Source organism: Crotalus tigris, unplaced genomic scaffold, assembly GCF_016545835.1.
Source record: "Crotalus tigris isolate CLP2741 ecotype Arizona unplaced genomic scaffold, ASM1654583v1 scf7180000024387.2241675, whole genome shotgun sequence".
NCBI lineage: Eukaryota > Metazoa > Chordata > Lepidosauria > Squamata > Viperidae > Crotalus > Crotalus tigris.
The window spans coordinates 978,502-1,006,118 of NW_024100557.1; the positions used below are offsets into that span (position 1 = coordinate 978,502).

Sequence of the window (27,617 nt, forward strand, 5' to 3'; positions counted from 1 at the left end):
TAATTTTACAAGTTTATTTGATGTTGCCATTATTTTACTGTACAAGAAACTTAGAATGTGTTAGGATATTGAATTTAGTAGTTGGAACAGTAAAGTGTACAATAAGCCAGAACATATGCTATTTTCCTCCTTTGTCCACCCACCCGAGGGCAGCCTGTTCTAGAAAAGAGAGATTATTGGGAAGAAGAAAGAGGTAATTCTATATCCTTGCTTCCTCTATCTAATGTTGAAGGTGAAAATCCTAGCTTCTTCAGAAATTGGAATAAATCAAATCCAGAGTAATATATATGGCTTTTGTTTTTGTGACACTCAAAAGTCAATCAACATCCTTCAAGTACATTATTTTATATAGAAACATTCAAATACACACACTCCTAAAATGTAAGTGATAATGTACATGTTCAACCAGCTCAATTAAGGACCTTGCAGCTGCTTGGTTTTGTTTTATTTTGTGTTGATAAATTAGTGTGTGGTGTAAAAACTCAAACTGGCTACACTATTTAACAAGATGAATTGCTAAATGAGCTAATTCATTAGCCAGATAAAGCAATGCTGTGCAAATACAGCATTTCATCCGTCCACTAGTAGTTTGGATATGGCGACACCATTTGTTCATCGTTCTTGTGATCCTGTGGCTAAAAGGAAAAAAATGGCGAACTCTTGTTAATTTCATTCCAGCTCACCAGTATCCCAAATATGCCTGTTACAAGGGAATACTGTCAGTTAACAGATTCAGGCCACCAGTAAACTGCTTTTAAAAATGCTCAGCATTTCATGGGGAGGGGCAGTTTAACCATGGGAAGGGCATTTCTGAAGAGGGGCAGCCTAGGATGAAATGGATATGAGGGGATTGATTTTTGGGGGCGGGTGTAATATAAGCCCTACCCCAAAAATAAGTCCTAGTTTGTCGGCAAGGCACACATCTAAAAATCAAGCTAGGGCGTGGGTAGGGGTATGTATCTGCCCGATGCGCCCCACCAGGCCTTGCAGCCAGGCCTTTCCTCGCCGGTCAATTTCTGCGGCGTCGTCTGCAGCCAGACCTGCTTTTCTCAGTCACAGGCCTTTCCGGAAGGCCTGTGCAGCTGAGAACTGAGCTATAGATTCAATCCATAGCTCAGTTCTGCAGCCGAGGATCAAGCTATGGATTCTGAATAATCAGAATCTTGCAGAGATTGTTGACAAGACAGAGTGCAATTTAATAAACACAAGGAGATCAGAAATTATCCCAATTATTGATTTAATTCCATATTTTAATATCTAACTTCCCAATACCTTATCACAAGATTTGTTGAAGGATTGAATATAAGAGAACTAAGACAACAAGGTCAAGCACATAGGAAAATATTTTGCAACTATAAACTGTATGTAGATTTCTACACCTTTTTTCTAAACATCTCTCAAGTAAATTGGACCTAAAATCAATGTATTAGTAGTATTCCTTATGGAAACAGTACTTAATCTCAAATAATTAACTTACCAAGAATTTCAGACCTTCAAGACAAGAAATATAATCAAACATATAATTAAATATGCTAAATCAAAAAGAGACATCAAATCAAATTCAATACTTTAAAAAAAAGTAACACATATGATATCGTGTAATTAATTTTGCTTCATTTTTCAGTATTGCACAGTAAAGACAAATTAACAGACCTGGTCATTAAGCATTTTATCAGACTCACATTTTCAGAACTTACAGTAAGTTTGCTTCATTCATTTCTGTACTAGTCTGTAACCATCATGAGCAAATAACAAACGGGGAATCTGATGCACTGACATAGCATTAGTTTGAAAGCTGTTGCATAATATTTATGCACTTTCTAATCTTTAAAGGTCTTCATGTGCATTCTTAAGCTGTAGCCCTGATTTACAGCTTAGCTTAGCCCCAAGTTACATCAGCATACACTGAGTAAAGATAGATATTATCAAGCAATTACAAACATATAATCCTGAATGTGAATCATGGTAATCTGAGAGCTACTACAGTAGTAAAAGTAGATATTTTGATTCTTAAAATTAAAAGAAGCAAATGACTAAGAAATAGTCCATTTGAAAGTCTTTGCAGATTCAGTGAGCTGAGGATATCCATAATGTACCCATAATGTTTTCTCCATTTTCCATAAATCAAATCCAATGGAAATTCATGAAGGACTGAGCAGCCAGTTGATCTTCCTTCCGTTACTTTACAAATTAATCAATTGCAATTTTAAGTTTAAGACTCCTAGTTACGGATTCTATAATCAGGAATCTGTAGAAAGAGAAATGAGTGAAATTGTTATCAATTAAGGTGGTTTTTTTTCAATTGTCAAAAGGGACACTTGGAATACAGAAAGGATTGCAGAACATTTAGGCTTTCAGAGGCAAGTTGCCACATTAAAAAAAACTATAGTCTAATGGAATAATGAAGTGGACAATCTTTACAAGCAATTATCATAAACAACAAAGTAATTCTGGCTGGTTTGCAAGCTGTTGTTCTTAGTATTTGTTCTTCTTGGTCACAGGGGCCACATGTTTTGTAGTATGTATGAGCAATTCACACAGCAAAGCTATCTATGCATTATGTAATAATGAGAGGAGGGGTTGTTTGTTTTTCAGCTTGCTTGCTGAAGACCCTGACACACATTAGGGCTGAGAGGGTGTTACTGGCTAAAGGTCATCCAGGTAGTTCCATGAGAATTGTAACCTGAATCTCCCATATTTGTGTTTAACACTTTAATCATTATATGCACTATGCAGACTGTCGCTGCTTATCAAGTAAAAAAAAATGTTTATTTTAAAAAATGTTTATTCCAACTTTAGGTTTTCAACATGATGCCCCCAGAATGCATATCATCCTATTCTTTGGGCCTCTTGATCCTTTAAGTCAGAATTCCCAACCTTTTGGGGTTGGCAGTCCGGAGCAGGGGGAGAGAGGAAAGAAGGGATTGTTTGGGGGGGGGGTGAACAAATGCACACGCTCATGCACACGCACAGCCATTGCTCACGTGAGTGGGGCTTTGAGCGCTTGTGCCTGTGGGGCCGCAACTGCCTGTGATGCTTGTGGTGACGCTCATGCGTGGGGCCGTAAACATCCATGATGCTTGTGGCTATGCTCACACGAGTGGGGCCACAAATGCCGGTGATGTTCTCAGTGACGCTCGCATGAATTGGGCTGTAAAACATCCACGACAATCCTGGCGATGCTCACACAAGTAGGGCTGCATATCTCTGTGACATTCCTGGCAATGCTCATGCGAGTGGGGCTGCAAACATCCGTGACGCTCCTGAGGATGCTCCCATGAGTGGGGCCACGAACACCCACAACGCTTCTGGTGACACTCATGCAAGTGGGGCTGTGCGCGTGCACACACACACATGTGCACTGGCCAGCCACTCACACCACCCAGTGGTTCATAGGCAGACACAACTCATAGGTTGGGGACCCCTGTTTTAAGTAACAAAAATGTTCTTCCTGCACTACACTCCTCCTCTAGAATTCTAAATGATTAAAGTACTTCAGGTTATCCTCAGCTTATGACCATAAATGGGACCAGAACTCTGATGCTAAACAAGGCAGTTGTTAAGTGAGCTGTGCCCAATTTTACCATCTTTTTGCTAGAGTTGTTAAGTGAATCACTGCAGTTATTAAGTGAATCATGCAGTTGTTAAATGAATCCAGCTTCCCCTGTTGTCTTAGCTTGTCCGAAGCCAGTTGGAAAGGTCACAAATAATGATCCCAGGACCCTAGGACACTGGAATTGGCATTAAATATATGCCAGTTAACAAGCACCTAAGTTTTGATTACACGACCATGGCGATGCTGTGAGGGTTATAAGTGCAAGGACCAGTGGTGTCACTTTTTTTCAGTTACGTTGTGACTTTGAACAGTTACTAAACGAATGGTTGTAATTTGAGGACTACCTGCATTTCTTGCTCTCCTTCTCAGCATATATCCTATTCCATGATAATTGGACTGGTATCCTTTCTATAGGCAAGTAGCTGGAAAAAGGATTTGCTACTCTGCACTGTCTTTGGCTCATATAAAAGCAGAATTGATTTGTTGCTTTAGAATTTCATCATTATAGTTTTCACAAGGTGAATTTTGCATAATGGTGAAACAACTTATAATGTTGCCAGCATGATAACAGCCATGATGGATTAAATAAAAGAATTCTTAAATTCAGTATTTTGTTCTGTATGTGATTAGCAAAGAAGATGCCTTTGGGAATCCCATAAGCAATTACATTTTCCTAGCCATTTGGCATTGTCATTAATAACTGAAAATATAGATATAATGGCCAGTAGCAGAAAAATTAAAATTAAAAATTAAATTAAACAGTACTCAAATAAACAGGAAAGTTTAATAAGTAAAAGTGATTAGGAAGAAAGTGAAATTAAGTGTTTACATGCAAATTAAAGCAGCTGTACATCTTGATGAAATAAATGTGCTATTTTTTTCAAGTCATTTGGCCAAAGGAATATCAAAATTATAAAAAATATTATTTTTCCAGAAAATACTGAAGAATTATAAGGAGTTAATAAAAGACTTTGTGCATTATATGGTGAATACAGTATGAAGTGACTTACTGCTGCTTTCAGAGCTTGGTCCAAATCTTCTAGTAAATCTTCTGAGTCTTCCAACCCAATAGATATGCGAATTAACGTATCAGATATTCCAAGGACCTCTCGGTCTTCCTTTGGAACTGAGGCATGAGTCATGATTGCTCTGGAAAAGAATAAATAGTCTGGGAGTGCAGAATTATAAATAAGGGAAACATATCAGCTAACACCAGAAAATATAGTAAAATGTACAAAATTGTATACAAAAAGTGAGATACCAGCTTCTATTATCAATCCATTTGCAAAAGTCACCTTTGGCAAGATTGGCAGTATAATTAGCTAGATAGATAGAAGGTAGACAGACAGTATTTTTTTCTGAATTCAGGAAAAAAAGAGAATTCAGATCATATCCATGGGCTGGCATTGTGGAACATCCTTCAGATTTATTGTGATGCAACTTCCACAATTCTAGCTATTCCCTATACATCTGGAAGGCAGCAAATTGGGATGGGAAAATGCCAAATTATATTGTCTGAAAGAAACACTTTACGCAATTGAAAACAGAAGAGCTATTCTTCCAATAGTAAACCATTTTTACACAACTGCTATCAGGAGATTCTTAACCCTAGAGCAAGCTCACTTGAAATCAAAGGTATGTGTGCATAGGCTAAACTTGGGGATTTAAATAGGTTTTTAACCTTGAGGATACTAACAGAAATAATGATCTATGGAAGGAGGAGGAAGAAATCCCAGTTTAAAATATTCTCTGCAAGGGTTTTTGGAAGTGATTTGCCATTGTCTCCTTTCAAGGGCTGAGAAAAAGTGACTGGACTAACATCATCAAGTTGGCTTTGAGCCTAAGGCAGGACTAGAACTTGGTTTCCAGATGCAGAGCTTATTAAAATTATATAAAAGTATATATGAATATATATATATGATTCTATAAGAACATATATAATCAATTATTGAGTATTACAGACTGAAAAAGTGCTCCCCCATAATAGTCTGCAAACTGCTCCTCCACTGTCATTGCAGCATGCTATGGTCATGTGATCACAATTTGTGAACTTCCCAGCAGGTTTCCGACAAGCAATATGTCAAGTTTCCGACTAATGCAACCAAGTAAAACAAAACTCCGAGACTTGAAGTCTCCTCAAAACACGTTTATTGGATACATATTATTGGCACAGTTAAAAGTGAAACCAAGCCTCAACTTTTCCCCAGAGATTCAAAGTAACTAAAAGTAATACCCCCCTCCCCTCTGCTGTGCTTTAGATCAGAGGTCCCCAAACTTTTAGGCACCAGGGACCAGTACCAAGGAGAAAGGTTTTTCCGCAGACCAGAGGGAGTGTGATTTTGAATACTGTCTGCATCCCGAGGATGGAGCTTTGCTTATTTGTGCGGCCCGCTTACTGGAATGCTGCGGAGCGGTGCCGGTCCGCAGACCAGGGTTGGGGACCACTGCTCTAGTTCATGCTATCCAATTAAAGTAGTTAGTGGGCTTCTCCACTCCTCCCTCCCACATCTGCAGGAATGACCTTGGTTCCCATGAGATCGTTTGGTGTTTTGTCTGCACTGTTTTCCCCTAGATTCCCCTCTCCCAATTTGTGGCAACTCAGAACAACAAAGATGGCTTCAGCCTGGCTTGGTTCAGAAACTCACATAACATCAATTGGGGAAGCCAGATAACATGCCTTGCTTAACCACTGTGATGATTTGCTTAACAACCGTCTGGTTGTCTGTCATATGATGACTCACTTTATGACTTAAATAGAACTTGAATCTCAATAGTCATCATAAGGCAAGGACAATCTATAATCAATATTGTGGCTAATGAAAATTATAATGTGACACATATGGAAGGCACCAAGATTGGGAAATCTGACAAGTAGAGAGAACAAGATACTGAAATTGATGTTTGTCAGCAGAGTATTGGTTACAGGTGAGTATTAATATACCGTATTTTTCCTTGTATAAGACACTATTTTTTCCTGCAAACACTCTGTTCAGAAATCAGGTGCGCCTTATACAAGTGCAGTGTCTTATACACGAAAAAATAATGGTAACCTCCGCAGCCCAGGGCATGCCTGTGTGGATTTTTTACATGCCGCTACCATGCTGCCTGGTGCAGGTGTCAAGCCCCTGTGGATTTGCCACTAATGGGAGGGAGAAGGGGGCAAGATCGTCAGCCAGCCGAACTTCCGGATTTGCCAGCTCAGTTGTTCAGCACTCCACCGAACAGCTGATTAGCGCGGAGAAACGGTGGGGAGTTTAAAATCTGCCTTCGCTTCCCTTGCCTTGCTGTCATGCCTGTGGTCACGCCGGTTTGTTTACCAGGGTCTGAAGGCTGCTGCTGTGAACTGACTATGCATGGTCATCGTGCCGGATGCTGGTTAGGTGGGTGGGGGATGGGGCCAGCCTGGAGGCATCTATTTAGAGCGCTGGGAGGTGGTTGTCCCAGCACTGACTTTGTTTGCTGTAAGCTTGGAACTCACATGCCAGAGCATCTTATACAAGGGTGCATCTTATAAATGGAAAAATACAATAATCAAAAACTTAGCTTACACTTCCCTGAAAATTAATGTAAAATATTGTGACATAAATGTTTTTTTTTCAGAAAGATAGGGTAAAAGATATAGCAGTGAATATGAAAAAGGCTGTTATAAAAAAAATAACATTCAACATATTGAACTAAATGTTATTTAGTATAGCTTCTACTAGGATTTTTAAAATGTATGTCATAAATAACAAAAATTATTATGTTAATCTTACCAGTAAAACTATATCTTCTACTGTACTATGTTTAAATATAAGCACATATCAAATAAAAATTCTAAACAGCAAATGTACTCATTTAGAACTGAAACATAGATGGCAATAAAATGTGAATTTTGGAAAAAGGATACAGGTGAGTCTAAGTAGTTCTCAACTTATGATGGCAATTGTGATTGAAATTTCCACTACTAAAGAGTACAATCCTTGCAGTTCTGGTTCCCATTTTTAATCAAATCCCACAATTATTAGGTGAAGCAACTTCCTACCGACTTCCCAGAAGAGTCAGTGAGGAAGCCGGTAGGAAGTTGCAACTCTCTGACCAAAAGGGAAGTAAGTAGCTACTGCCATGTGGGCAAGTGTGACTAAAATTATGCAAGAAGAAATTCTACATAAATTGCTGTGGCTGGCATTGTATTATCAGAGGCTCCTAAGCAAAGAGTTTCAAGCATGAATCCTTGTACCAAGGTTATTATTTTCAATCCATTGTATTATTTGTATGTAAAGCAGGGATGGGCTATTAATTTTCCCAAGGGGCCATATGAGAAACTGGAACTGTTTTGAACAGCTGAACCAACAGGCTGAACTTAATTTGCTTAATATTAACTTTATTGCTTTATAAAAGAAGTAGTAAATTATATGATTTTGATTAGTTGCAACTAGTAAGAATACATGTTATATCTTATTTACATTTGATTTCTAATTTCTGATTGACCTCACATAAGCCAAACAGTGACAGCCAAGGGCCGGATATGGCCCAGGGATCATAAAATGCCTACATCTTGATGTAAAATATATAGAAACATAGGACCTATTTACTTCCATTAATATTCGGGGGGGGGGGCAAAGTTAAACAGATTTTGGTTTCCTTTTCTGTCTGATCATCCCTGTAACCTAACTTTTACAAGGCTTTGCCATTTGTACTTCTCTGATTTTCTTCAGATCGGTGTTTTTCAAAATTGGCAATGCTGGTTATGGAACTGCAGGAGCTGAGTTCCCTATATCTTAAAGAGTTCAGAGTTCAGAAACACTGATTTAGCTATTTGAACAATGGCAGTGTTTATCACAGAAAAGATGAGACTTATGGAAGAGTAACATCCATAAAAGTGAACAAGAAAGAAGATACAATTTCCAAGTAAACTTTGCAAAGGTGATATAAGCAAACTCATATTGTTTAGTTGGAGCACACAAAGTGAATATTAAAGTATCAAGTATTTTGATAAATATCAGTGAAATACATTTATTAAGGGGTGCCAGAAAAAATTACTTACGGATGCTCTGCTAGACTTTCATATCCTCCCAGACTTTCAGCGAGGGTAAAAAGCTAGAACAAGGAATATAAAAATTATACTGTATTTCAAATAATATTAATTCAATTTTTTATTTTAAGACATGCAATGTACTCTTATGCAAACTTAATTGTGTGTTAGCCTAGTAAAAGCAAATGGACAGAGCAAACAACAGAAACTGTTTTTGCAAAATAAATAACTAAGATGCAAGAAATGCAGCATACTTAATCAAAACAAAAGGCACAAATTTCCTTTCATTCCAGGCCATCTTCTCTTGAAAACCCAAATTTGATATCAGTAATAGATACTAAATTGCCTTTTAACTTCAGAGGATAAATTCTGGGAATCTGAAACTAAATAAAATGAAACCTAAAAATTTAAGACAAAGCATACTTTTATTCCAGTCAACCATAAAAGTGGCTTTTATTTTTTTATCAGTTTTTGAAAACTGCCCATCTCGCAGGGGGACTCTGGGCAGGATACAAATAAAATATTAAATACATAAAAAACTTTACATAACTTTTTTTTAAAAGGCAAGCCATAGTCAAAATTAATTAAAATCCCATAAGCATCTAACACAATTCAGGACACGTCCATCAAATGCAAAGGATGTTCTTTCATTGCCTGCAGATTAGAATGGCCTCATCTGATAGAAGAATAATGCTTTGTTTGCAAATGCTGTTGGCAAACTGTTTGCAAATATTACCTCGCAGGCAAAAGTGTAGCAACAATGATAGCACAAAAACACTCTCTGATATTCTGGCCATTTCTTCTCCTTATTTTTTTTAAGGGTCAGAAGTCTCTCAGACATTACGTTCCTAGCTAGTACTGTTATTTTCAAGAGTATAGAGTGATCTCAGGTATTTTCAGGGATCTTCCTCTGTGAAATTCCCTTTCACTATAAACTTGTCAATGCCTGCACAGAAGAACAGTAAGATCCTGCTATTTAACAGAGTTTCAGTGGCCAGCAAGGCTGGTGTGGCCTTCAAACAGAAGGCTGGGTTGTTTGTATTACCTCAGGCATGAAAACATAGAGGGGCCTGCTCTCTACTTTCTAAGTTAGGTTACTGTCTCAGATTGGTGTGAGAAACTAAGATTCAATAGTTAGTTGGCTTTTATTCATACATTGGCAATAAAAACACTTTGATCTGGGACTACGAATTGAGCAGAAGCAGGACTTGCTCTTTTAAGACTGGTGTTTTGGCTCCAGGAGTTAAACCAGGGGTGGACAACTGTGGCAACTTTATAACTTGTGGACTTCAACTCCCAGAATTCCTGAGCCAGCATGGCTGACTCAGGAATTCTAGGAGCTGGAAATCCACAGGTCATAAAGGGTCCATTGTTGCCCACTCCCGAGTTAAACTAATAGTACAAGGTGGGTAAGACTGAAAAGGATCAATCTTTGAAGGGGGAGGTTTAAAGGTCAAAATAGTTCCATCAAGTCTTGTAGTGAGTGAACATTAGACTCTCAATTTAGTAAAACATTAGCCTTGCAGAAAATCAGTTATTTTTGTTGACAAATTTCAGTGGTCAACTGAATTAACTCAGTCAGCTAGGAGTGCTCTGCGGATCGCTATTTCATTTTAGTAATTTTAACTGTCCTCATGTTTATAATTGTTATATATCTATTTTTATTGTAGACCACCCAGAATCATTCTGGATAATGAGATCAGTGGCATATACAGTGTGTGTGTGTGTGTGTGTGTGTGTGTGTGTGTGTGTTTGTACACATGAATGAAAGACTGGAAATTACATGTGGATCATACACACTGTCCACCCAGTGACTAAAGCAGTGAGTCCCAACCTTGTCAACTTCTAGGTGTATGGAGTTTGTTCTCAGAATATTCAGCCAAGTCATAGTAATTGGGAAATTCTGGAAGTTGAAGTCCACAAACCTGAAAGTCAGAAAGACTGGGAAACATTGTACTACCAATAAAATGATGCTTTAATCTCAAAATCCCGATTATTAACATATTCTTACAGCTCTAATCCCAATTAGAATACACGTCTTCCACGTTCTTGATTCTTGGGATGCTTCTGCAGTATTCTCAAATATTGTCACCAAACAGAACATTTAATTAAATGCACATTAATCTAGATGCAGGTACTGACAAAATCACATTTGGCTACAACCAGTGGCTATAAACCAAGATAAATAATGCACAGCTAGTAGATATCCAAGAGATTTGACTGCACAGCTATGTTTAAAAATCAATGTTTTTTTCCAATGATACAAATCAATGAATTGACTTCTGAAGTCAAATGTATAATTTATTTATTTGAATTTTGCCTTTATTTATTTTTTTTATAAATAACCCAAGGCAGTCTCCGATACATCTTCCTCAATCTATTATCACATAACTACAATCTTGCAAGATGGGTTCGGCTGAGAGAGAGTGGCTGGCCAAAAGTCACCTAGCTGGCTTTCATGGCTAAGGTGGGACCTGAAGTCAGTCTTCTACTTTCTAGCTTGGTGCCTTCAGATTTCAAAAGCAGCACAACACTGTTACATCAGCCAAAGCTGTTTTGCTTTCCAGATTCCATCTATAATTGTGGAGGAAGATGGCAGAGAGGCAGCTAGAGAGCAATTATATGGCTCACATTGCTTGACTCCCATTCATATGGATACACTCATTCCATTCCCTTTCATTAGTGCCACTTCCTATAACTACATGGGCTAGTTACATTTTGGGAGCTCCTACAAATGCTCAAAATCCATAAAGACTTCAGCAGGGACCACAGTACAGTACACGACTCCTGACAAAGTCACAAGATAGCGATGTGGCTCTTTTAGAAGCATTCTACAATGATAAGTTTTACCTTTAAGTTTTTAAGGAATCGAGATGCATTTTCAAGGTTTCCTTTGATGTAAAAGGAAATCATTCCTGGGCAGCCTGTGCACTGACGTTGCATCAGATCGTATTGTGGGTGTGACTGTAATCCTGCAATGAATCATACATTACACAAACAACCCAGCCTGTGTTATTACTTTAGCTCAAACAAACACATTCAGTAGTTGACCTATGTAGATGTTTCCCGATGAGGCTTTTCTTGTTTAATTGCCTGTTCTTACCAACAGCAGTGTATGAGGGCATCTAGAAGATGATGACATCACCTATCTGCAATCCCGCCATCTTTCTCCAATATTCCTTCCTCCTTTTCCCCTTCAGAGAAAATCTATTGAAAAGGGGGCATTGCTTCATAATGACTTTTGCTTAGTAACACTAGGAGCCCTTCAGGAATATGTATAATTTAAAACTGGAACCAGTGATTTATGGAATCAAGATGATATGCAGCAGGAAGTGGTATGACTATGAAGTATATGTGGAAGAAACCAACTTAAGGAGGCTTACTAATGATGATAAAAGATTGGAGTTTTAGTTAGGTAGCTCATCAGGTCCTGCCCGGTATGGAATATAAAAATCTTTCTAGGAAGACTTCCAGGTTATCTGAGGGCAACATACCAGGGAAGATGACTTTTTCAACCCTTGGATCTGACTCAAGATATTGGGCCACAGTCAATGCGTTGCGAAAATGCTGTTTCATGCGGATTGGCAGAGTCTTTAAACCTCGGTTGCAAAGGTAGCAATCAAAAGGAGATGGAATTGCTCCAATGGCTATAAGAGGGGAAAAAAAATATTCTCTTTTTGGCATATTGCATTTTGTATCATTTTTTTTTTCAAACAAATATGCCAGTTGTTAGAACTAAAGTATTCCCTAGGTTAAAATAACAACACAAAATAATAAATGAGTTTGATCCACTCAACAGTCCATTGGTGTTCCATTATTTATTTATTTATTTGTATCCCACCTTCATTAATTTTTACAAATAACTCGAACATATCCAACACACCTTCTTCCTATTTTCTTCACAACAATAACCCTGTAAGGTGGGCTGAAGGAGAATGACTGACAGAATGTCACTCAGCTGGCTTTTATATCTAAGGCAGAATTAGAACTCACAGTCTCCTGGTTCTAGTCTGGTGCCTTAGCCACTGGACCAAACTGGCTTTTGGGCCACAATATGACTAGCTGCCCAAAGTAGCCCCATGGTGAGATAAGTAGCAAATACATTTAACAAATCGTTATTACTATTATTAATATTAGTATTATTAGTTTGCCCAAAGCAGATGAAATCTGTGGACTTGTAGTTCTACTGAGGGATGGGGTGGACTCTAACAGTAGACTCCTAGGAGATAGAAATTAATTTTGATTAAGAAAATATAGAAATGGAAGATTAACTCTCACACACTTTGCATTCCTATCCCAGATTATTTTTTTTAAGAGACTGTTCTGTAACCACTTTGAAATACAAAACAAAATTGACAGGAAACCCCAGGTACAGGTCTGCAAAATCACATCTATTTTGACTGAAGGAATAGTACTTATTTTGTAGATAAACGTTAGGTTTAGATTTTCCTTACAATTGTTTTATCTTTTCCAACGTAGCATCAAAGTGTCCCAAACTACAAAGTGTTAAAAAAATACAAAAAATACAAAACACCAATTAATACAGTGTCTTTTCTGTACTGAGGGTGGGTAGATTAAACAGGCAATGAATCCATTTTGCTAAAGATTTTTTAAAACACTAAAGGGATGTCAAGCAGAGTTACTTTACAAAATCAGCAAGCCACACTTTCGGGTTTGATCTTCATACTCACAATATTGCAAGAATCTGAGTTTCTCATGAAGTTCATCATTATTTAGTGAAACCAATCCCATTACAACATCACTGTGTCCTGAAAATATAAGAGGCAAGTGATCAGATCTATTTACAGGCTGAGCATGTTCAAATATCACAAGTAGGTTGACAATGAGGCAGTGAATATGCTTGCACCTGACAACTGGTTTCTCCCACATGTAGACTAATGAGCATCTGTGGTTATCGTAAATTGGAATAACAACCAAACAATGGGCTGTGGTTTTATTTGTCTGGAAAACAACAGTGAGCAAAGTCATCATTTGATTTTAGATTGCTTATGACCTTCTTCTAACACTTATTCTAACAAGTGGGAAAAGCAACAGTCTAGAGCCCACTTCACATTAGTTTAGGATATGACATCGCAGAGGAAAGAACCAGGTGGTTGTGTTATTTCTTGTAATGTTTCTTTAACAATAAGCCTGGTAAATGTGATGTGGAAACTGGTCCATCCACTTACAGGTATCATTGCCAGTATCATTCTGTTACTCTAATGAAATTTCAAGCCATAATACTAGATTTCTGTAGTATTTATCTTTTTAAAGCCAATTAGCCGAGAGCTTGGTTGCAATGATTTTGCAATGGTATGGAATGGCATGATTTTCTAAGGTAAGGTAAGAGAAGTTTTTTTTAAAACAATGTTGGATATAGGAGACACAAATGATGTTCAAAGACAGCCCAGATTACCAGAACAGCAGAAGAAAGATTCCCTGTCAGAACTGGACCAATTAGAAACAATATGGTTTTCAAGCACTTCTCCAGTTCTCAGGGCAAATATTAAAAATGCAAATACATGCCAATAAGATACATATTCAGATATAACCCCACCTTGAGCTATTTTAGATATATTTAAACATATTTAAAGAAAATGAATGTAAGCCACAAGCACTGACTACAAGCACTACGTTAGGAAATGCATCATCTGTTTATGAATTACATTATAAGGGATATAATTTCACTTTCATTTTCAAGATGAATACAATAAAGATCTAACATGTATTTAAAAGATTTGAACATATAAAAAGCATTATTATTATTATTGCTTACTACAAAATAAATTCAACATAGCCTGCAAGCGTAACTACTTACCATTCATGTACTTAGTTGCTGAATACATACAAATGTCTGCTCCTAAAGACAAAGGACGCTACAACAGAACAAAATAAGAGACGTATTTCATTTTCTGTTAAGAAAATCAATAGCAATTACCAGTGAATACTGAGGCATGCTGCAAACAATTTTCAAGCAATTCCTGCTATGCAGAGATTAGGCTATTGAGAGAAAGGCCAATTATCACTGACATTTCATTGATGTGAACCTGAAAAGGTTTAAAGGGAAATGAAGTTTGAATATCAACTATGGAAGAACAAACAGTAAGAGAAAGGAAGGGAAAATACAGCTCTCAGTTCAAATTCAGTTTGTCTCTTTTCCTATTTGGTGTATCAGTAGTGTATCAATATGCAGGCCTGGGTTGAAGAAAATCAAAGTGCTACCATCAACCAAGTGTTTGATTTGACTCTAGGCTCTAGTTCCCTTGAATCACCGAGGTGATGACCTAACCTTGGGGCTCCTGCTAATGCTAACATTCAGTATCTTCTACTCTTTGCTTAATAAGCTTCTTGGCTTTATTGTATTCTACATTTAGACAGAAGTCAGGGAACCTGCCAAGGTGGTTCAGTTTCTTGCTTAATGTTACATAATATCTAGATTTAAAGATATTGCATGGGACTGGGGTCAGAAACCTGGTGGGAGTAGATAGATAGACAGACAGACAGATAGATAGATTCTAAAGTAGTAAGACATTATTAGCCAACCTCTTGTTTCAATGCTAATCAGATTGGCCTCTGGCCTAAGTACAATGGAAACTCTTCTAGACACAGAGAATATGGTTTTCAAAAAGCATGACTGCATTTGTTCACATGATTGGAATGTTATGTCAGAACATCGATGTTCTATTTTGCTGGTTTAATCCTACGCACACCGCCTAGAGCTGCAGTTGTGAGATGGAAGTCTATATAAATTGATATAACAAATAAATATATTTCATCCTCTTCTGCATTCTGCAGCTCTTTGTCTTAGTGGAATTATTTCCCTCTATTACATTAGCTATTGTGTTAGGAATGATTAGCTGTTGAATGGTTGGATGATAGATTCACAACATTGTCACATTCTATGGAATTAAAATTGTTTCTACTTGTCACCTCATTTTCTAAAGGCTGTCTCAATGTAGCCCTGTTATTACCAGTCCTGACAACACTTCCTGTTTTCCAATAAAATATTAAATTAGAACATTTACACTTGCATCTTTCAATCCTAAATTTCTTGGTCCTTAGCGCAACCACTGTATGTTAATTCAGAAATAAAATCCACCACTGTATGACTAGTGGAATTGACTCAATAAAGTGTATTTAGAGTTACAGCTTCATTGTGTAAAAGAGAATCAAGTATTAATGGGATTCCTGATGTTTCTATTGAAAGAGAGTCAAATATCTGCCCCCCCCCAAAACACTTTTCATACGAGCCCTTTGTGATATGTTCTACCATGTGAGATGAAACGTGTGATCATAGTTGGTAGTGACATGCCATGGCTTCCCCAAAACTATTGTTTGAGGCACAATCCTTTTGATGCCAATCAGAGTCATTTTCACATTCAAATATGTTTAAAATGACTCTTGGGACTATTAGAACATTATCCTCACTTATTATGGGTTTACATTCCATAGTTGTTTGCACTGCTGCATCTGGTGATAGCATTCTAATTGTGTAATTATTGTGATGGTTTTATTGTACATTATGTGGACTGTTTACAACAGCTAAGGTTTTAGATGCCTATTAATCAATACATTTTGAGTACCCAATTTCACACCCTACTTCTGCCATTTTGCAATGTTTACTAGGCTGTTGTATTATCATTATTTTTTCCTTTGTAAAAATGAGAATCACAGAGTCATAAAAGTAAAATAACGAAAAGCATTTAACAGATGAGATGTGCTATACTAATAAAAGCAGCTAAAGCAAACCAATGAAAATTGACTTACCTGGAAATATGCAGACATAAAAGTATTGTCTACGACTAAAATAACTCCTTTGTGTTTACGAACAATGTTTGCACATCCTTGAATGTCAACAACTTTCAGCATTGGATTTGTTGGAGTTTCAATCCATACAAGCTGTTAGTTTGGGAAGAGAAGGATATTAAATATATATTATTGGAAAGTATCCACTTTAAAGGATAATGTTGTTTTTTCATTAATACTTTTGAAAGACATTAAATGCTACAAGATAATGTTGAGAACATTCTTTTTTTCACACACAAGACCCCTTATTTTGTTACTACTTCCCTAAGATGTATGGGAAAGTGAAGGAAATTCATTATTTACTATTGGTCAGCCCAAATGATTCCTTGGAAATATATTTAGAAACTTTTAAATATTTCAACTCTGTCTATAGTTATCCTGAAACAGAGTTGAATTGTGTAGGAAGCACTTTAAAAAAGCAGTTTGCGAGGAAACGGCCCCCAATCCCTTTCAAATCAAAGAATTCTGAAATCTTTGTTTGCCAACTGATCAGATAAGGACTTTCTGTCTTTCTCTCCATTCCTCTCTCTTAATTTCTTCCTCTTTTTTATAGGTGCGCTATAGGCATAAGTAAGTGCAGGTGTGCAGAATATATTCTAATAAAGTAATTAGAAAAAATAGTTCTTGCTCCTGGCTTGTTATATGTGGTCGCCACAGGTAGATGCTCTAATATTGCATATAAGATTCTATGTATTTTGTAACACCATCCAATTTTATGTTTTAAATCCTTCAATTAGTTACCCCTAATTATCTGTACATCTCACGATGATATCATCCATGTGTCAGTTCTACTGCATTACTAGCCAACAGGCAGCAACCCTCAATTCTGCATGGGAGAAGCCACTGAATCAAGACTAGAGTAGATTAAATAACAGAGAGCCTCTGGATTTGTAAAAAAAATTGTTAAGACAGGGCAAGGAGGAGGAAATTATCCTTCTGTTATTTCACCGAAAAGTTCTACAGCAAATGTGCTACTTATAGGCACTAGGATTTGCCCTATCAAACCATACCACAATTAAGTCAAAACTACCTAACAAAAAGTGTATCTTGTTTTATACAGTGCAATCTGTAGAGTTAGCTTGTTCTTCCCACTGAAATAAATGTTGGCAAAACCCTGTAAGTTCAAAGCTCTTAGCAAAAGACACAGGAATCTCACTAAGCAAAGAGTCTTGAAAAAATAAACAAACTGCATCATTTCTTATGCACAACAATCACATCTGGAAAAAGCTAATACTGGGACAAGACCTGGACTACAACTAGACAGACCCAGATTCTCACTTCTTACTATCATGACCAGTCACTACATTTATCTCGCAGACCCATTGTGAGATAAAATGTAGGAGCAAGGGGAATCTATATGGAACATGGCAGCCTCAACTATACAGGACACTGAATTCTCCAAACTTGTTAAAAAGGAATGAAAAATACTTTTCATCAGCTCAACTGGAATGCTTAAGCTACTAAAAAAATCTTACCTTGGCCTCTCATAGAGCTCTGAAAGAGCTTTAGGAAGCCTCCATCATCACTTCAGATCGGCTGATATTACATTTTCACTTGTTTTGTGGTTTCTTATGAAAGTCTTAAAAATGATTATGAAAACCCAGACAGATTCTATCCATTTTTAAAACTGATCCATGTTTTATTGCTCCAGTTGTGTTATGACACATTTGGATGTTGGGAAACATGCAATTTTCTCACAGTCTTCTAGCATTACATATTAATGTTCTCCAGCTAATATTGTACCTACCAACATTGGCAAAGACATCAGCTGATAAATTTACTTTACTCTCTTTCTTGTACAACACAAGATGATTTTAGCACAGCACACTCTGTTAATGTAGTCCTTGACTTACGACCAAAATTGAGCCCAAAATTTCTTTTGCTAAGTGAGACATTTGTTAAGTGATTTTGTCCCATTTCTTGCCACAGTTGTTAAGTGAATCATTGCAGTTGTTAAATTAGTAGTATAGTTATTAAGTGAACCTAGTTTTCCCATTGACTTTTCTTGTGAAAAGGTTGCAAAAGGTGATCGTATGATCCCAGGACACTGCAACCATCATAAATATGAACCAGTTGCCAAGCATCCAAATTTTATCACATGACCATGGAGATGTTATAATGCCGTAAGTGTGAAAAATAGTCATAAGTCAATTTTTTTCAGTTGTAACTTCATTACTCACTAAATAACTACCTGTATAAATCTGTATAATAATAATAATTAATAATAATAATAACAACAACAACAACAACAATAAGTTGGTCTAGTCCAACCCTCTGCTCAGGCAGGAAACCCTATACCATTTCAGACAAATGGCTGTCCAGTCTCTTCTTAAAAACTTCCAGTGTTGGAGCATTCATCATTTCTGGAGGCAGGTTGTTCTACTGATTCTCAACTGTCAGGAAATTTCTCCTTAGTTCTAGGTTGTTTCTCTCTTTGGTTAGTTTCCATCCGTTGCTTCTGTTCCTGCCTTCAGGTGCTTTGGAGAATAGCTTGACTCCCTCTTCTTTGTGGCAACTCCTGAGATACTGGAACACTGCTATCATGTCATCCCCTCGTCCTTCTCTTCATTAAACTAGACATATACAATTTCAGCAACCATTCCTTATATGTTTTAGCCTCCAGTCCCCTAATCATTTTTGTTGCTCTTCTCTGTACTCTTTCTAGAGTCTCAACATCTTACATCTTATCACCTTAATCTCTTTCAACATTTTTGCTCTGATCAGTTGTAACCAAACATAAACCCTATTCATGCATGATACAAAATCTTTGAAGCTGCTCCTGAGAGTTAGAAGAATAACACCCATGAGCTGTAGCCATTTCTACAGGTACATACAACTCTGTAGGAAATTCTGAACATTCTGTCCCTAAATAAATTCACCCAGTCCAAATAGATGGCTAGAGGCAGACTGAATCCTATGCATAAGGTCAGAGTTATGTGATATAGATGACTTTCATGTTTAGCAAAAAAAAGGCAATAAAACTCAATGTTTATATACTGCAGAAAATTCTAATCTGCCATATAGTCATGCTGGGAATGTTATTTTATTACCTTGGTCTCTGGTGTAATTGCAGCCTCAAGGCATTCCAGTTTGGTACAGTCAACAAAAACAGCCTTTAGACCCATATCTGTTGCGATTCTTCGAAAATATCTATTTGTGCCTACAGTGGAAAGAGACTTATCTTTATTAATGTCATTAGGAGAATGTGCCACTAAACTCTATATGCTATTTCAGTCTTTTGGAAAGAATGACGTCTCTAGTATCGTCAGCACTTCATACAGTACTGATATTAAACACTGTTGATGATCTTATCTGCAATGGGCTGCCTAACTGAAAAATAGTTATGTTAATATCTTATTAACATATTTCTACTCTGCCTTTTAAAAAAAGTTTCAAGAGCTACCCTGTTGCTCAGTGCAGAAACTCTGCTGATTGCAGCACAGAGGAAACCTTGTTGTAGAGAGAAAAATACTCAGTTAGTAGAATATCAACTGTGGCTTCCATATAAAAGATCCTGGACTCAACCACAGTCATCTCCATATAACAAGAATTCAGGAGAAGATACTAGGAAAGCTTATTTTACATCCGGGAGGGTGGATGCCATTTGGTAAAACCAATACCAGATTAGATTTTGAAATCTCTCCTGAAAAGGGGTTATGTGTTTCTTCTGTAACTGCCATGTCTCTTATCATACAAAATTGGCAATATTGTGCAATATGCAGAACAGAGATGGCAATTTCCATAGGCTAAAGGAATGAACCAAGCTTTGTTTTCCACATATAAAGGGCTGCACTCTAAAAATGCCCCTTTTCAAAGGGCGAATTCAAGTATTTTAAGAGATGAAACGAGTATCATGAGCACTTGGAAAGCCTTAAGACACTCAGAACACAAAAGGGAGTCAAAATATTTGGTCACAGTCCTAAAAGAGAGCTTTTGGAGTCCTAAAGTTAGGATTGCAATCTGCATATTTGTGTGTGTTTGTATGTATGTATGTATGAATGTATGTATGTATGTATGAAGCTACTTGGACTACTGAACCTTTTGTAAACAACTTTACAGTTGCTGGAAATCTTTCATCAACTTGACTGTGTTCCAATACAGAATGTCAAATGCTCTAGTCTGCATACCATGGTGTCATCAAGCATTCCCAGAAAAAATATTTTCAAAGCTACAAGCCTATTTACAAGCTTTCTGGGAAAAAGATCCCAATGCACTCTAGAAAGCATACATTATATGAGTTGACCCACATATGTTTACCCTCGCAATAAGGTTAACTGAGAAAATTAGGAAAAGTGAGGGAAGCACCAAAGAACACAATGATACTTACTTATACTGTAAATAAACCATTAAAGAAACTTTAGTCATTTTTAACAGTATCTTAAGAAGGAGGTGAACTTTTCCTGATGGATTCTCCGTTTAAAAAAATCCCAATCCCCTTCATTACACACAATGTGTGTTGAAAATGCCTTATAACATTGAGCTCCAGAAGGAATTAAAGGGAGGGGGAACACAATTCTGATATGGATTCATAATTTGCTGTTACACTGTATACATTTTTGGCATTTTGAAAAAGAAATTATTAGTATCTTCACTTGATCAAAAAAAAAAAAAGGAAGCAAAGTATAGCTGGGGGCATTGATCCAACATTACTTGCTTTTGAGGAAACATGTTTTCCTTCTCCTATTGCTATGTGAGACGTTTTGTCTCAGGGCATATATTACATGGCTAACCCTGTGAAGTAAGTGGATACCCTGTTTTGTTTATGACTAAAATCATCTTGGCTGCTGTCCTAGAAATTCTATGCATAAGTAGCAGAAAGGTCAGCTATTCAGAGCTCCCCATTAAAAAGTAGTGGTCTGCATCTTCAGCCAGTTCAAATGTAGGTCTGCAATACCTGCCTATTAAGTACAAGATATTTATCTTCCAAGAACAAAAATAAAGCTTCAGAGTAAAACTTTATTTCTGCCAATCTATGTCCGAATTCGCGCCTTATCTCATTTAATGCATTGCCTTCCCTATGTTAAAAAAATGCATAGAAAATTGTTCTAATGTCTAGATGGACAAATTGCAGACAAATTGAGTTGGATCATTCTTAAAACATAGTGCAAATAATGGTGTGGATTGCTAGGAATGCTCCAGCCTTTAAACATGTAATGGGACATAGAAGAGCAATCTTCAGGAAGAGCACTCAGCAGCCAAAGCGCTCAGCGTTTGCAACATTCAGAACCCAATGACTAATATTAAATGGAGACCTTAGGACGGGGTCTCTCTCATCTGCCCGGCTACTGGGTCTGTCCCTCCCCCCAGCTCTGGAGTAAATCGCTGCTCCATATCTCTTCCCTTCTTTTGTCACCTGACCCTAAATCTTCCATTTTACTTGTTTTATCCTGGACCCACCTCAAAAGCTCTACCTCCTCAAAGCCCCACATGCTCCTGAAGAGTTTGTGGGACCCTAATTCCAGTCTTAAGAGTAGATTCTATTTCTCACACCTAGGCTAGTTGGAAGAAGAGTTTCAGAACATCATTATTTGGTTCAATAGCATGTAAATAAATTGCCATAAATGCTTTCAGTAATCCCCCCCCCCAATTTACACATAACAAAAGCAAAATTTTCAAAATGTTCAGAAGCAGCAATGCCAAACCATACTTGTTATTACATATACTCTGCTTTCGTGGACTTTTCTCTCCCTTTATTCAGAAACAGTGTGGGATGGGGTTGGTTTTTTTTCTGTAATTCAACCAAACCAGCAAAGAATGGTTTCTACCCTGTCATCCAAACCAACTCCTCTCTTAGTTGGGAGACAAGAACAAACCATAGCTTTCCAGTCCAGAGAAAGATTGGTAAGAAAGTAAATCAAACACATGACTTCTTGCTGTAAATTCCCAAACATTTAAAATTTAAGTCAGGTAAGGTAATACTGTAGCTTATAAGGCATATAAGCAATATAAAGAAAGATAAATAGTGTCATTCATTAATTTGGCAAATCTAAGGACAAATTGCAAGACCTTCTATTGATACCTGTAACTGACTGGGTAAATCCCTCTGTCTAAAACAGTATTCCCTAATCTTTCCGGGTTGATGGCCTGCTGCGGGGGGGGGGGAATGGTTTTGTGCGAGGGACAGACGTGTATGTGCATGCAAACACACAGCTTCATTTGTGTGAGCTGCAGGCGTGTGTGCCCATCTCTCTCCAAGTGGGGTTGCGTGAGCCAGCCACTTGTGTGAGTGGGGCTATGTGTGCACACACATTCACCCACCGTAATGGACAATGGCCCAGGTTTTGGGGACTCCTGGTCTAAAATATATTGCATCTGAAGTGATAAAAATATATCCACTAATGATATTTGAACTACTGTGGCTGTTCACCATCAAGTTGTTCTTCATAATGCAATCACCATTATGTCACCATTAAGTAAATTTGTTTCAATCATTTTGGTGCACCAACAGAAAAGTTTACATCCAAAAATGTTTAAAACACATGCTGCTCTACTTCTTACCACCATAGACATCGTCTGTACAAATAACAGTGTCTCCTGCCTTCAGTAAGTGTGCAATGTTCACAGTTGCTGCTAATCCAGAAGCATATGCTAAACCTGAAGTAAAAAGAGAAGCAAATGAAATTTGATTAATAATTTTTTTTTCAATATATTTAAACTTTACAGCAAATAGATACTATCACCTGTGACTCTGAACGCCTGTTTGTTGGATAGGAATAGAAGCTTTGCCCCATAAATTGACTCCAGAGATTTAAGTACAACCTATCATTTTAGCCATTATATTAAGTCTGGGGACATGGATTAATACAGATATCAATATCTCAGAACAAGATTTCTACTTGGTTTAACAAATCAGATAAAATGAAATGATGCCCCTGCACAATGTCAGATGCAATTATATCGAGGTTTCAAATGTATGTTGCTTTCCTAGGAAGCTAGTCTTCATACAAGAATATAATCATTACTACTCATATTAAAATATTGATAGCTCACAGTATTTGGCACCATCTAGTGCTGCCACAGCCTTTTCCAAGCAGTCACGGGTGGGATTTCCACAGCGGCTATATTCAAAGCCCTAGGAAAAAGAGGACACAGAATGTCAAACTTCTTAACCAGATATTGGTGCAATTTGTGTGACATTTATAAAGGTTTACTGCATTTTCCATGCACTGATTTACTTAAGAACTCGAATCACGTTATATGAATTAAGTTTTGAGAACTAAAAATATTTTTGTATAAATGAATCCACAATTGATCTGAGTTAGAGACTGATGGATGAGCAGACTTCTTTTAAGATTCAACATTAGATTGCACAAATATCAAGAATATCCTTCTCTTACTTGGGTCCCTGCATCTTGCTAAGCCATTGCTTGTTTTTACAGAGCTTATTGACTAAACCACAATGGCTGTGTTCACATATCATGCAAGAAGGGTATATTAGTTTTGAACTTGTTTTATGGATTATTATGAGTCATTGTATGAGATGGGCAGCCATATAAGTCTGATAAATAAATAAATACATAAATAAGCAAGCTAAAGGGCGTCTTAAATGCACAATGCTTTTCGTCATGTCCCCTATTTAAAAAACAGAAAGAATAAACTCATAAACTTCATGCATATTAGTTTACTTTGTAAGATAATATTAAGCAAGTGGGCTAGAACTGCATTTTCAGCCAAAATGAACAAAGAAACCCCTTGTACTTTTCCAACTTAAGCCGACTCGCTTACTTGACTACAGATGCAAAAAAAAAAAAAAAAAAAAGCTGCATGGTTGATCTTTCTATCTATTCCTATGTTGTTTCCTGCATTGTAGCTATATAATCTCTACAATCATTGTTGCATCAGAACTGATTATTCACAAGCTTCAATACATCCTCTGCAAAACTGTAATAATGGAATTGGTTGCTTATTAGCCAAGAGGCAGAAAAAAATTAAGGTAATAAGGTATTACTGTATATAAAAATGCAGAAATGTCATGGCAAGTTTTTTTTTTTTTATACTGCCCTTCAGTTTTCGCTTTAAAAGCACCTTCCTGGCTAAACATTCAAAGATTAACTAGTTATGCATTAAATGTCTTTTTGAACAGTAAGCATATCTTAAATTGCTATAGAAAAACCAAGAAAAGGGGTTTGGGCACATAAAAGCTTTAAAATAATTGCCATGCTATTTTTACCGAATGTTATATTTTGAGCATGTGATTACTAAAACAGTATTTTGGATAGAAATACTTATTTATGTAATGTTCATATTGTGGTGAATAATATAGAGAGAATAGTGAGGCAAGTTTGCTTTGCCCTGCCCTCAAGTGTTTTCTGAGTTAAAGTGAGTGAGCATTTCCTTCCAATTACTCAGAACTGCAATAAGATTCCAGAAATTCAACATGGATTCAATACTTTAACTGGACAAATGTAAATATTATATAGTGAGCTGAAAATTTCACTATGATTTTTATAACATGGAACCAGGAATGAATTTTAAAGAAACATCATTTAAAATGTCTAAAACAAGCCATCTTGGACATCGAAGTCTTTAAAAAAATATATTTCTACCAAGCAAACAAACGGGAATAAGCCTAGATACCACCAGCAAGAAGTTTGAGATCTGAGGTTATTTTCCCCATGGTTCCGCCAAATATACTGCTGATCAATATGAGACAGAGAAGACCTTCACAAAAGAAACTTAAACCCCAACAGATACAAACGTAAACATATGGCTCCTTGAAGAACTGGTTCCCAAATCAGATCTTAAAGGTCATCATAAGTCCTTTAAACTCTCCACAGAAATGGATAGTAGTTGTTACATAAGAGTTACATGTTCCTATAATTGGGCTTGGTCAGAGGCCAGTAGTCTGCAGTGGTCTGCTTCAGCTGAATGCATTTGAGAAGCAGAGCAGGATTTGAAATGGGATGTAATTCAAGCATGTGTTACAGTTCTAAGATCTCCAAGAATGGCTGCAGTTAGCACACCAGACTTAGCTGCGCAAATATACAGCTAAGGTATATATACCAGCTGCAAACTCCACGTAAGCAATGGGATTTTAACCCCAATAAAAGCCAGCTGAAAGACCAATTTTCCCTGCCTTGAAAGTCTAACTCAGGGGTAGTCAACCTTGGCTCTTTTATGACTCGTGGACTTCAACTCTCAGAATTCCTGAGCCAGGAATTGAAGTCCACGAGTCATAAAAGAGCCAAGGTTGACTACCCCTGGTCTAACTTATTTCTCTGGTGGGTTTTTTTTTTTTTTATTTGAAAGCATGCAGGAGATGGGAGAATAGTAGGACACCTCCTATGTTGTGAAACTTTGAAAAATTTGCCATATAGACTAGTGATGGCGAACCTTTTAGAGACTGAGTGCCCCAAAACTGGCCCCACCCTCGCTCCACCCCCTGCCCCGTCCCCACCCTGCCTGCTCACAGGGCCACTCACCGCCTCCAGGGCCCGCCGCAGATCACCCAAGCAGCCCAGCAGGGCCATGGCGACCACGCCCTCTGCCCACGCCCTGCAGCATCAACTGTGCATGATGAGGCATGAGGGCAGAGTCTTCCCTACGCTGCCTGGCTGCCATGTCCTTGGCTTCACTGCTCCGCGTGGGCCATGCTCGGGGGGGGGTTACTCTCCTCCAGGGGGGCTGCTGCGGAGGAGGTGGCTGTGGGGGGGAGGCAGGGCTGGGGCAACGGCATGTGTGCCCACAGAGAGGGCTCCGAGTGCTGCCTCTGGCACGCGTGCCATAGGTTCACCACCACTGATATAGACAAATGGTGTCAATTCCCAAAAAGGAAGACAACCCACAAACCACATCTAAGAGGTTTTATTTTGTAACAAACCCCACTTAGTGCAACTGAGACACTTCAGGAACACATCGTCTCTTTGTTGGTTGGCAAAATTAATCCCTTTCTCCAAAGCAACCCTCCGCACTGGATCTCAATTTAGTTTTTTTCTTTAAACACCTACATGTCAAATGTCAGGAGGTATTTCATTCCTAGGGAATTATAGAACTGGAAGAGGCCATACAAAACAAAAATTATAGCATCCCTAGCAGATGGCTATGGACCCCATTCAGTTTTGTGCATAATTAGTCCCAATGACAACTATTCCTGTTGTTAGGATGCTCTTTCTAACAGCACCTGCCCACCTGTACTTTGAATTAATTAATGGCACTTCATGTCCTTAACTTTTTCAAAGTGAGGCACCAGCTGTTTGGGGGGGGGGAGAGAGAGAGGAAAAAAGATTGCTCCTTTTTATCAGGAAGACCAACTGAAAGCAGACACATACCAGGGCTATTGCACTCCCTCCCCCCCCCTCTCTCTCACACACAGAGGTTCCCCTATTTTGGCCTGTAGACTGCACAGTGACATGACAAAAAGGACTAAAGGAGCTACTATCATTAACCATCCATCGTCTTTCTTTCCCCTCCAATTAGAAGTCGTTCTGTCGTTTTTTTGGGAATGGGCAACTGTGACCATGCATTTTAATGAGACATTATATATATGACGGTAGTTGAATATTTGAAGAGGCTCAACCATATGTTTCTCCCTTATTTTTTTAAAAGATCGCAGGAAATGGGACCGAAAGTATAGCTTTAGGAAATTAATATCAGAGGCTTGAGAAGAGATCCGGACAGCACACATTGTGCCATTGTGCAATTTCCCTAAGAGGAACAGATGCGGGCGCTTGAGGAAGGAATGTGCTCCAGCGATGCGTTGGCCGAAAAAAAACCCCTGACTGTAATCCGCGGAAGGTGCCTGGGCTGGCTTTCGAGATGTCGCAAGTCTCTGCGGGGCCAAAAGGGAGAGAAGCCCGCCCTCCCCCCACCCCATGCTCACTCACGCTGTGCTGCCCGGGCGCGTGCTGCTTGAAGGTGGTCGCGAGGGAAATGGGGGGCACCACGGCCAGCGAGCTCCATTGTTCGGGTTCTTGCCCCACGTGGATAGCCTGCGTGGCGAAGTGCTGGAAAGGCGGCAGGAAACCGGAGCTGCTCTTCTTCGCGCTTTCCATTCTTGCCCGCGACAGGTGCTCCCGGCGAGAGACGCGAAACGGGGACTAGGGAGCTGCAGGAGGATCGGATGGGGAGCGACCGATCTGGGCAGCGCTCGGACTCGGCTGGCGCAATACCGCGGCGACTTGCTCCTTTACCGGCTCGCTCCGGCTGGCAGGATCAACTGCCTTAAGGCGGGGACGCTCCGCTCGGGTTGGCTGGCCGGAGCGTCGCATCACACCGCGATGGGTGGAGACACAGCAGCCCTAT

General features: G+C 38.3%; 1 protein-coding gene across 1 annotated transcript; it reads right to left on the reverse strand.

The window, feature by feature from the left end:
• On the reverse strand, positions 1-27,617 carry CTH (cystathionine gamma-lyase). The gene is made up of 12 exons (XM_039329087.1): positions 27,200-27,617; positions 23,367-23,448; positions 22,875-22,970; positions 19,427-19,536; positions 16,338-16,469; positions 14,389-14,446; positions 13,262-13,339; positions 12,065-12,217; positions 11,421-11,542; positions 8,583-8,635; positions 4,567-4,705; positions 1-2,248 (listed from the first exon to the last, which is right to left on the reverse strand). Exons 1-12 carry the CDS (start codon positions 27,365-27,367, stop codon positions 2,222-2,224), a joined length of 1,218 nt encoding a protein of 405 aa, XP_039185021.1. The 5' UTR covers positions 27,368-27,617; the 3' UTR covers positions 1-2,221.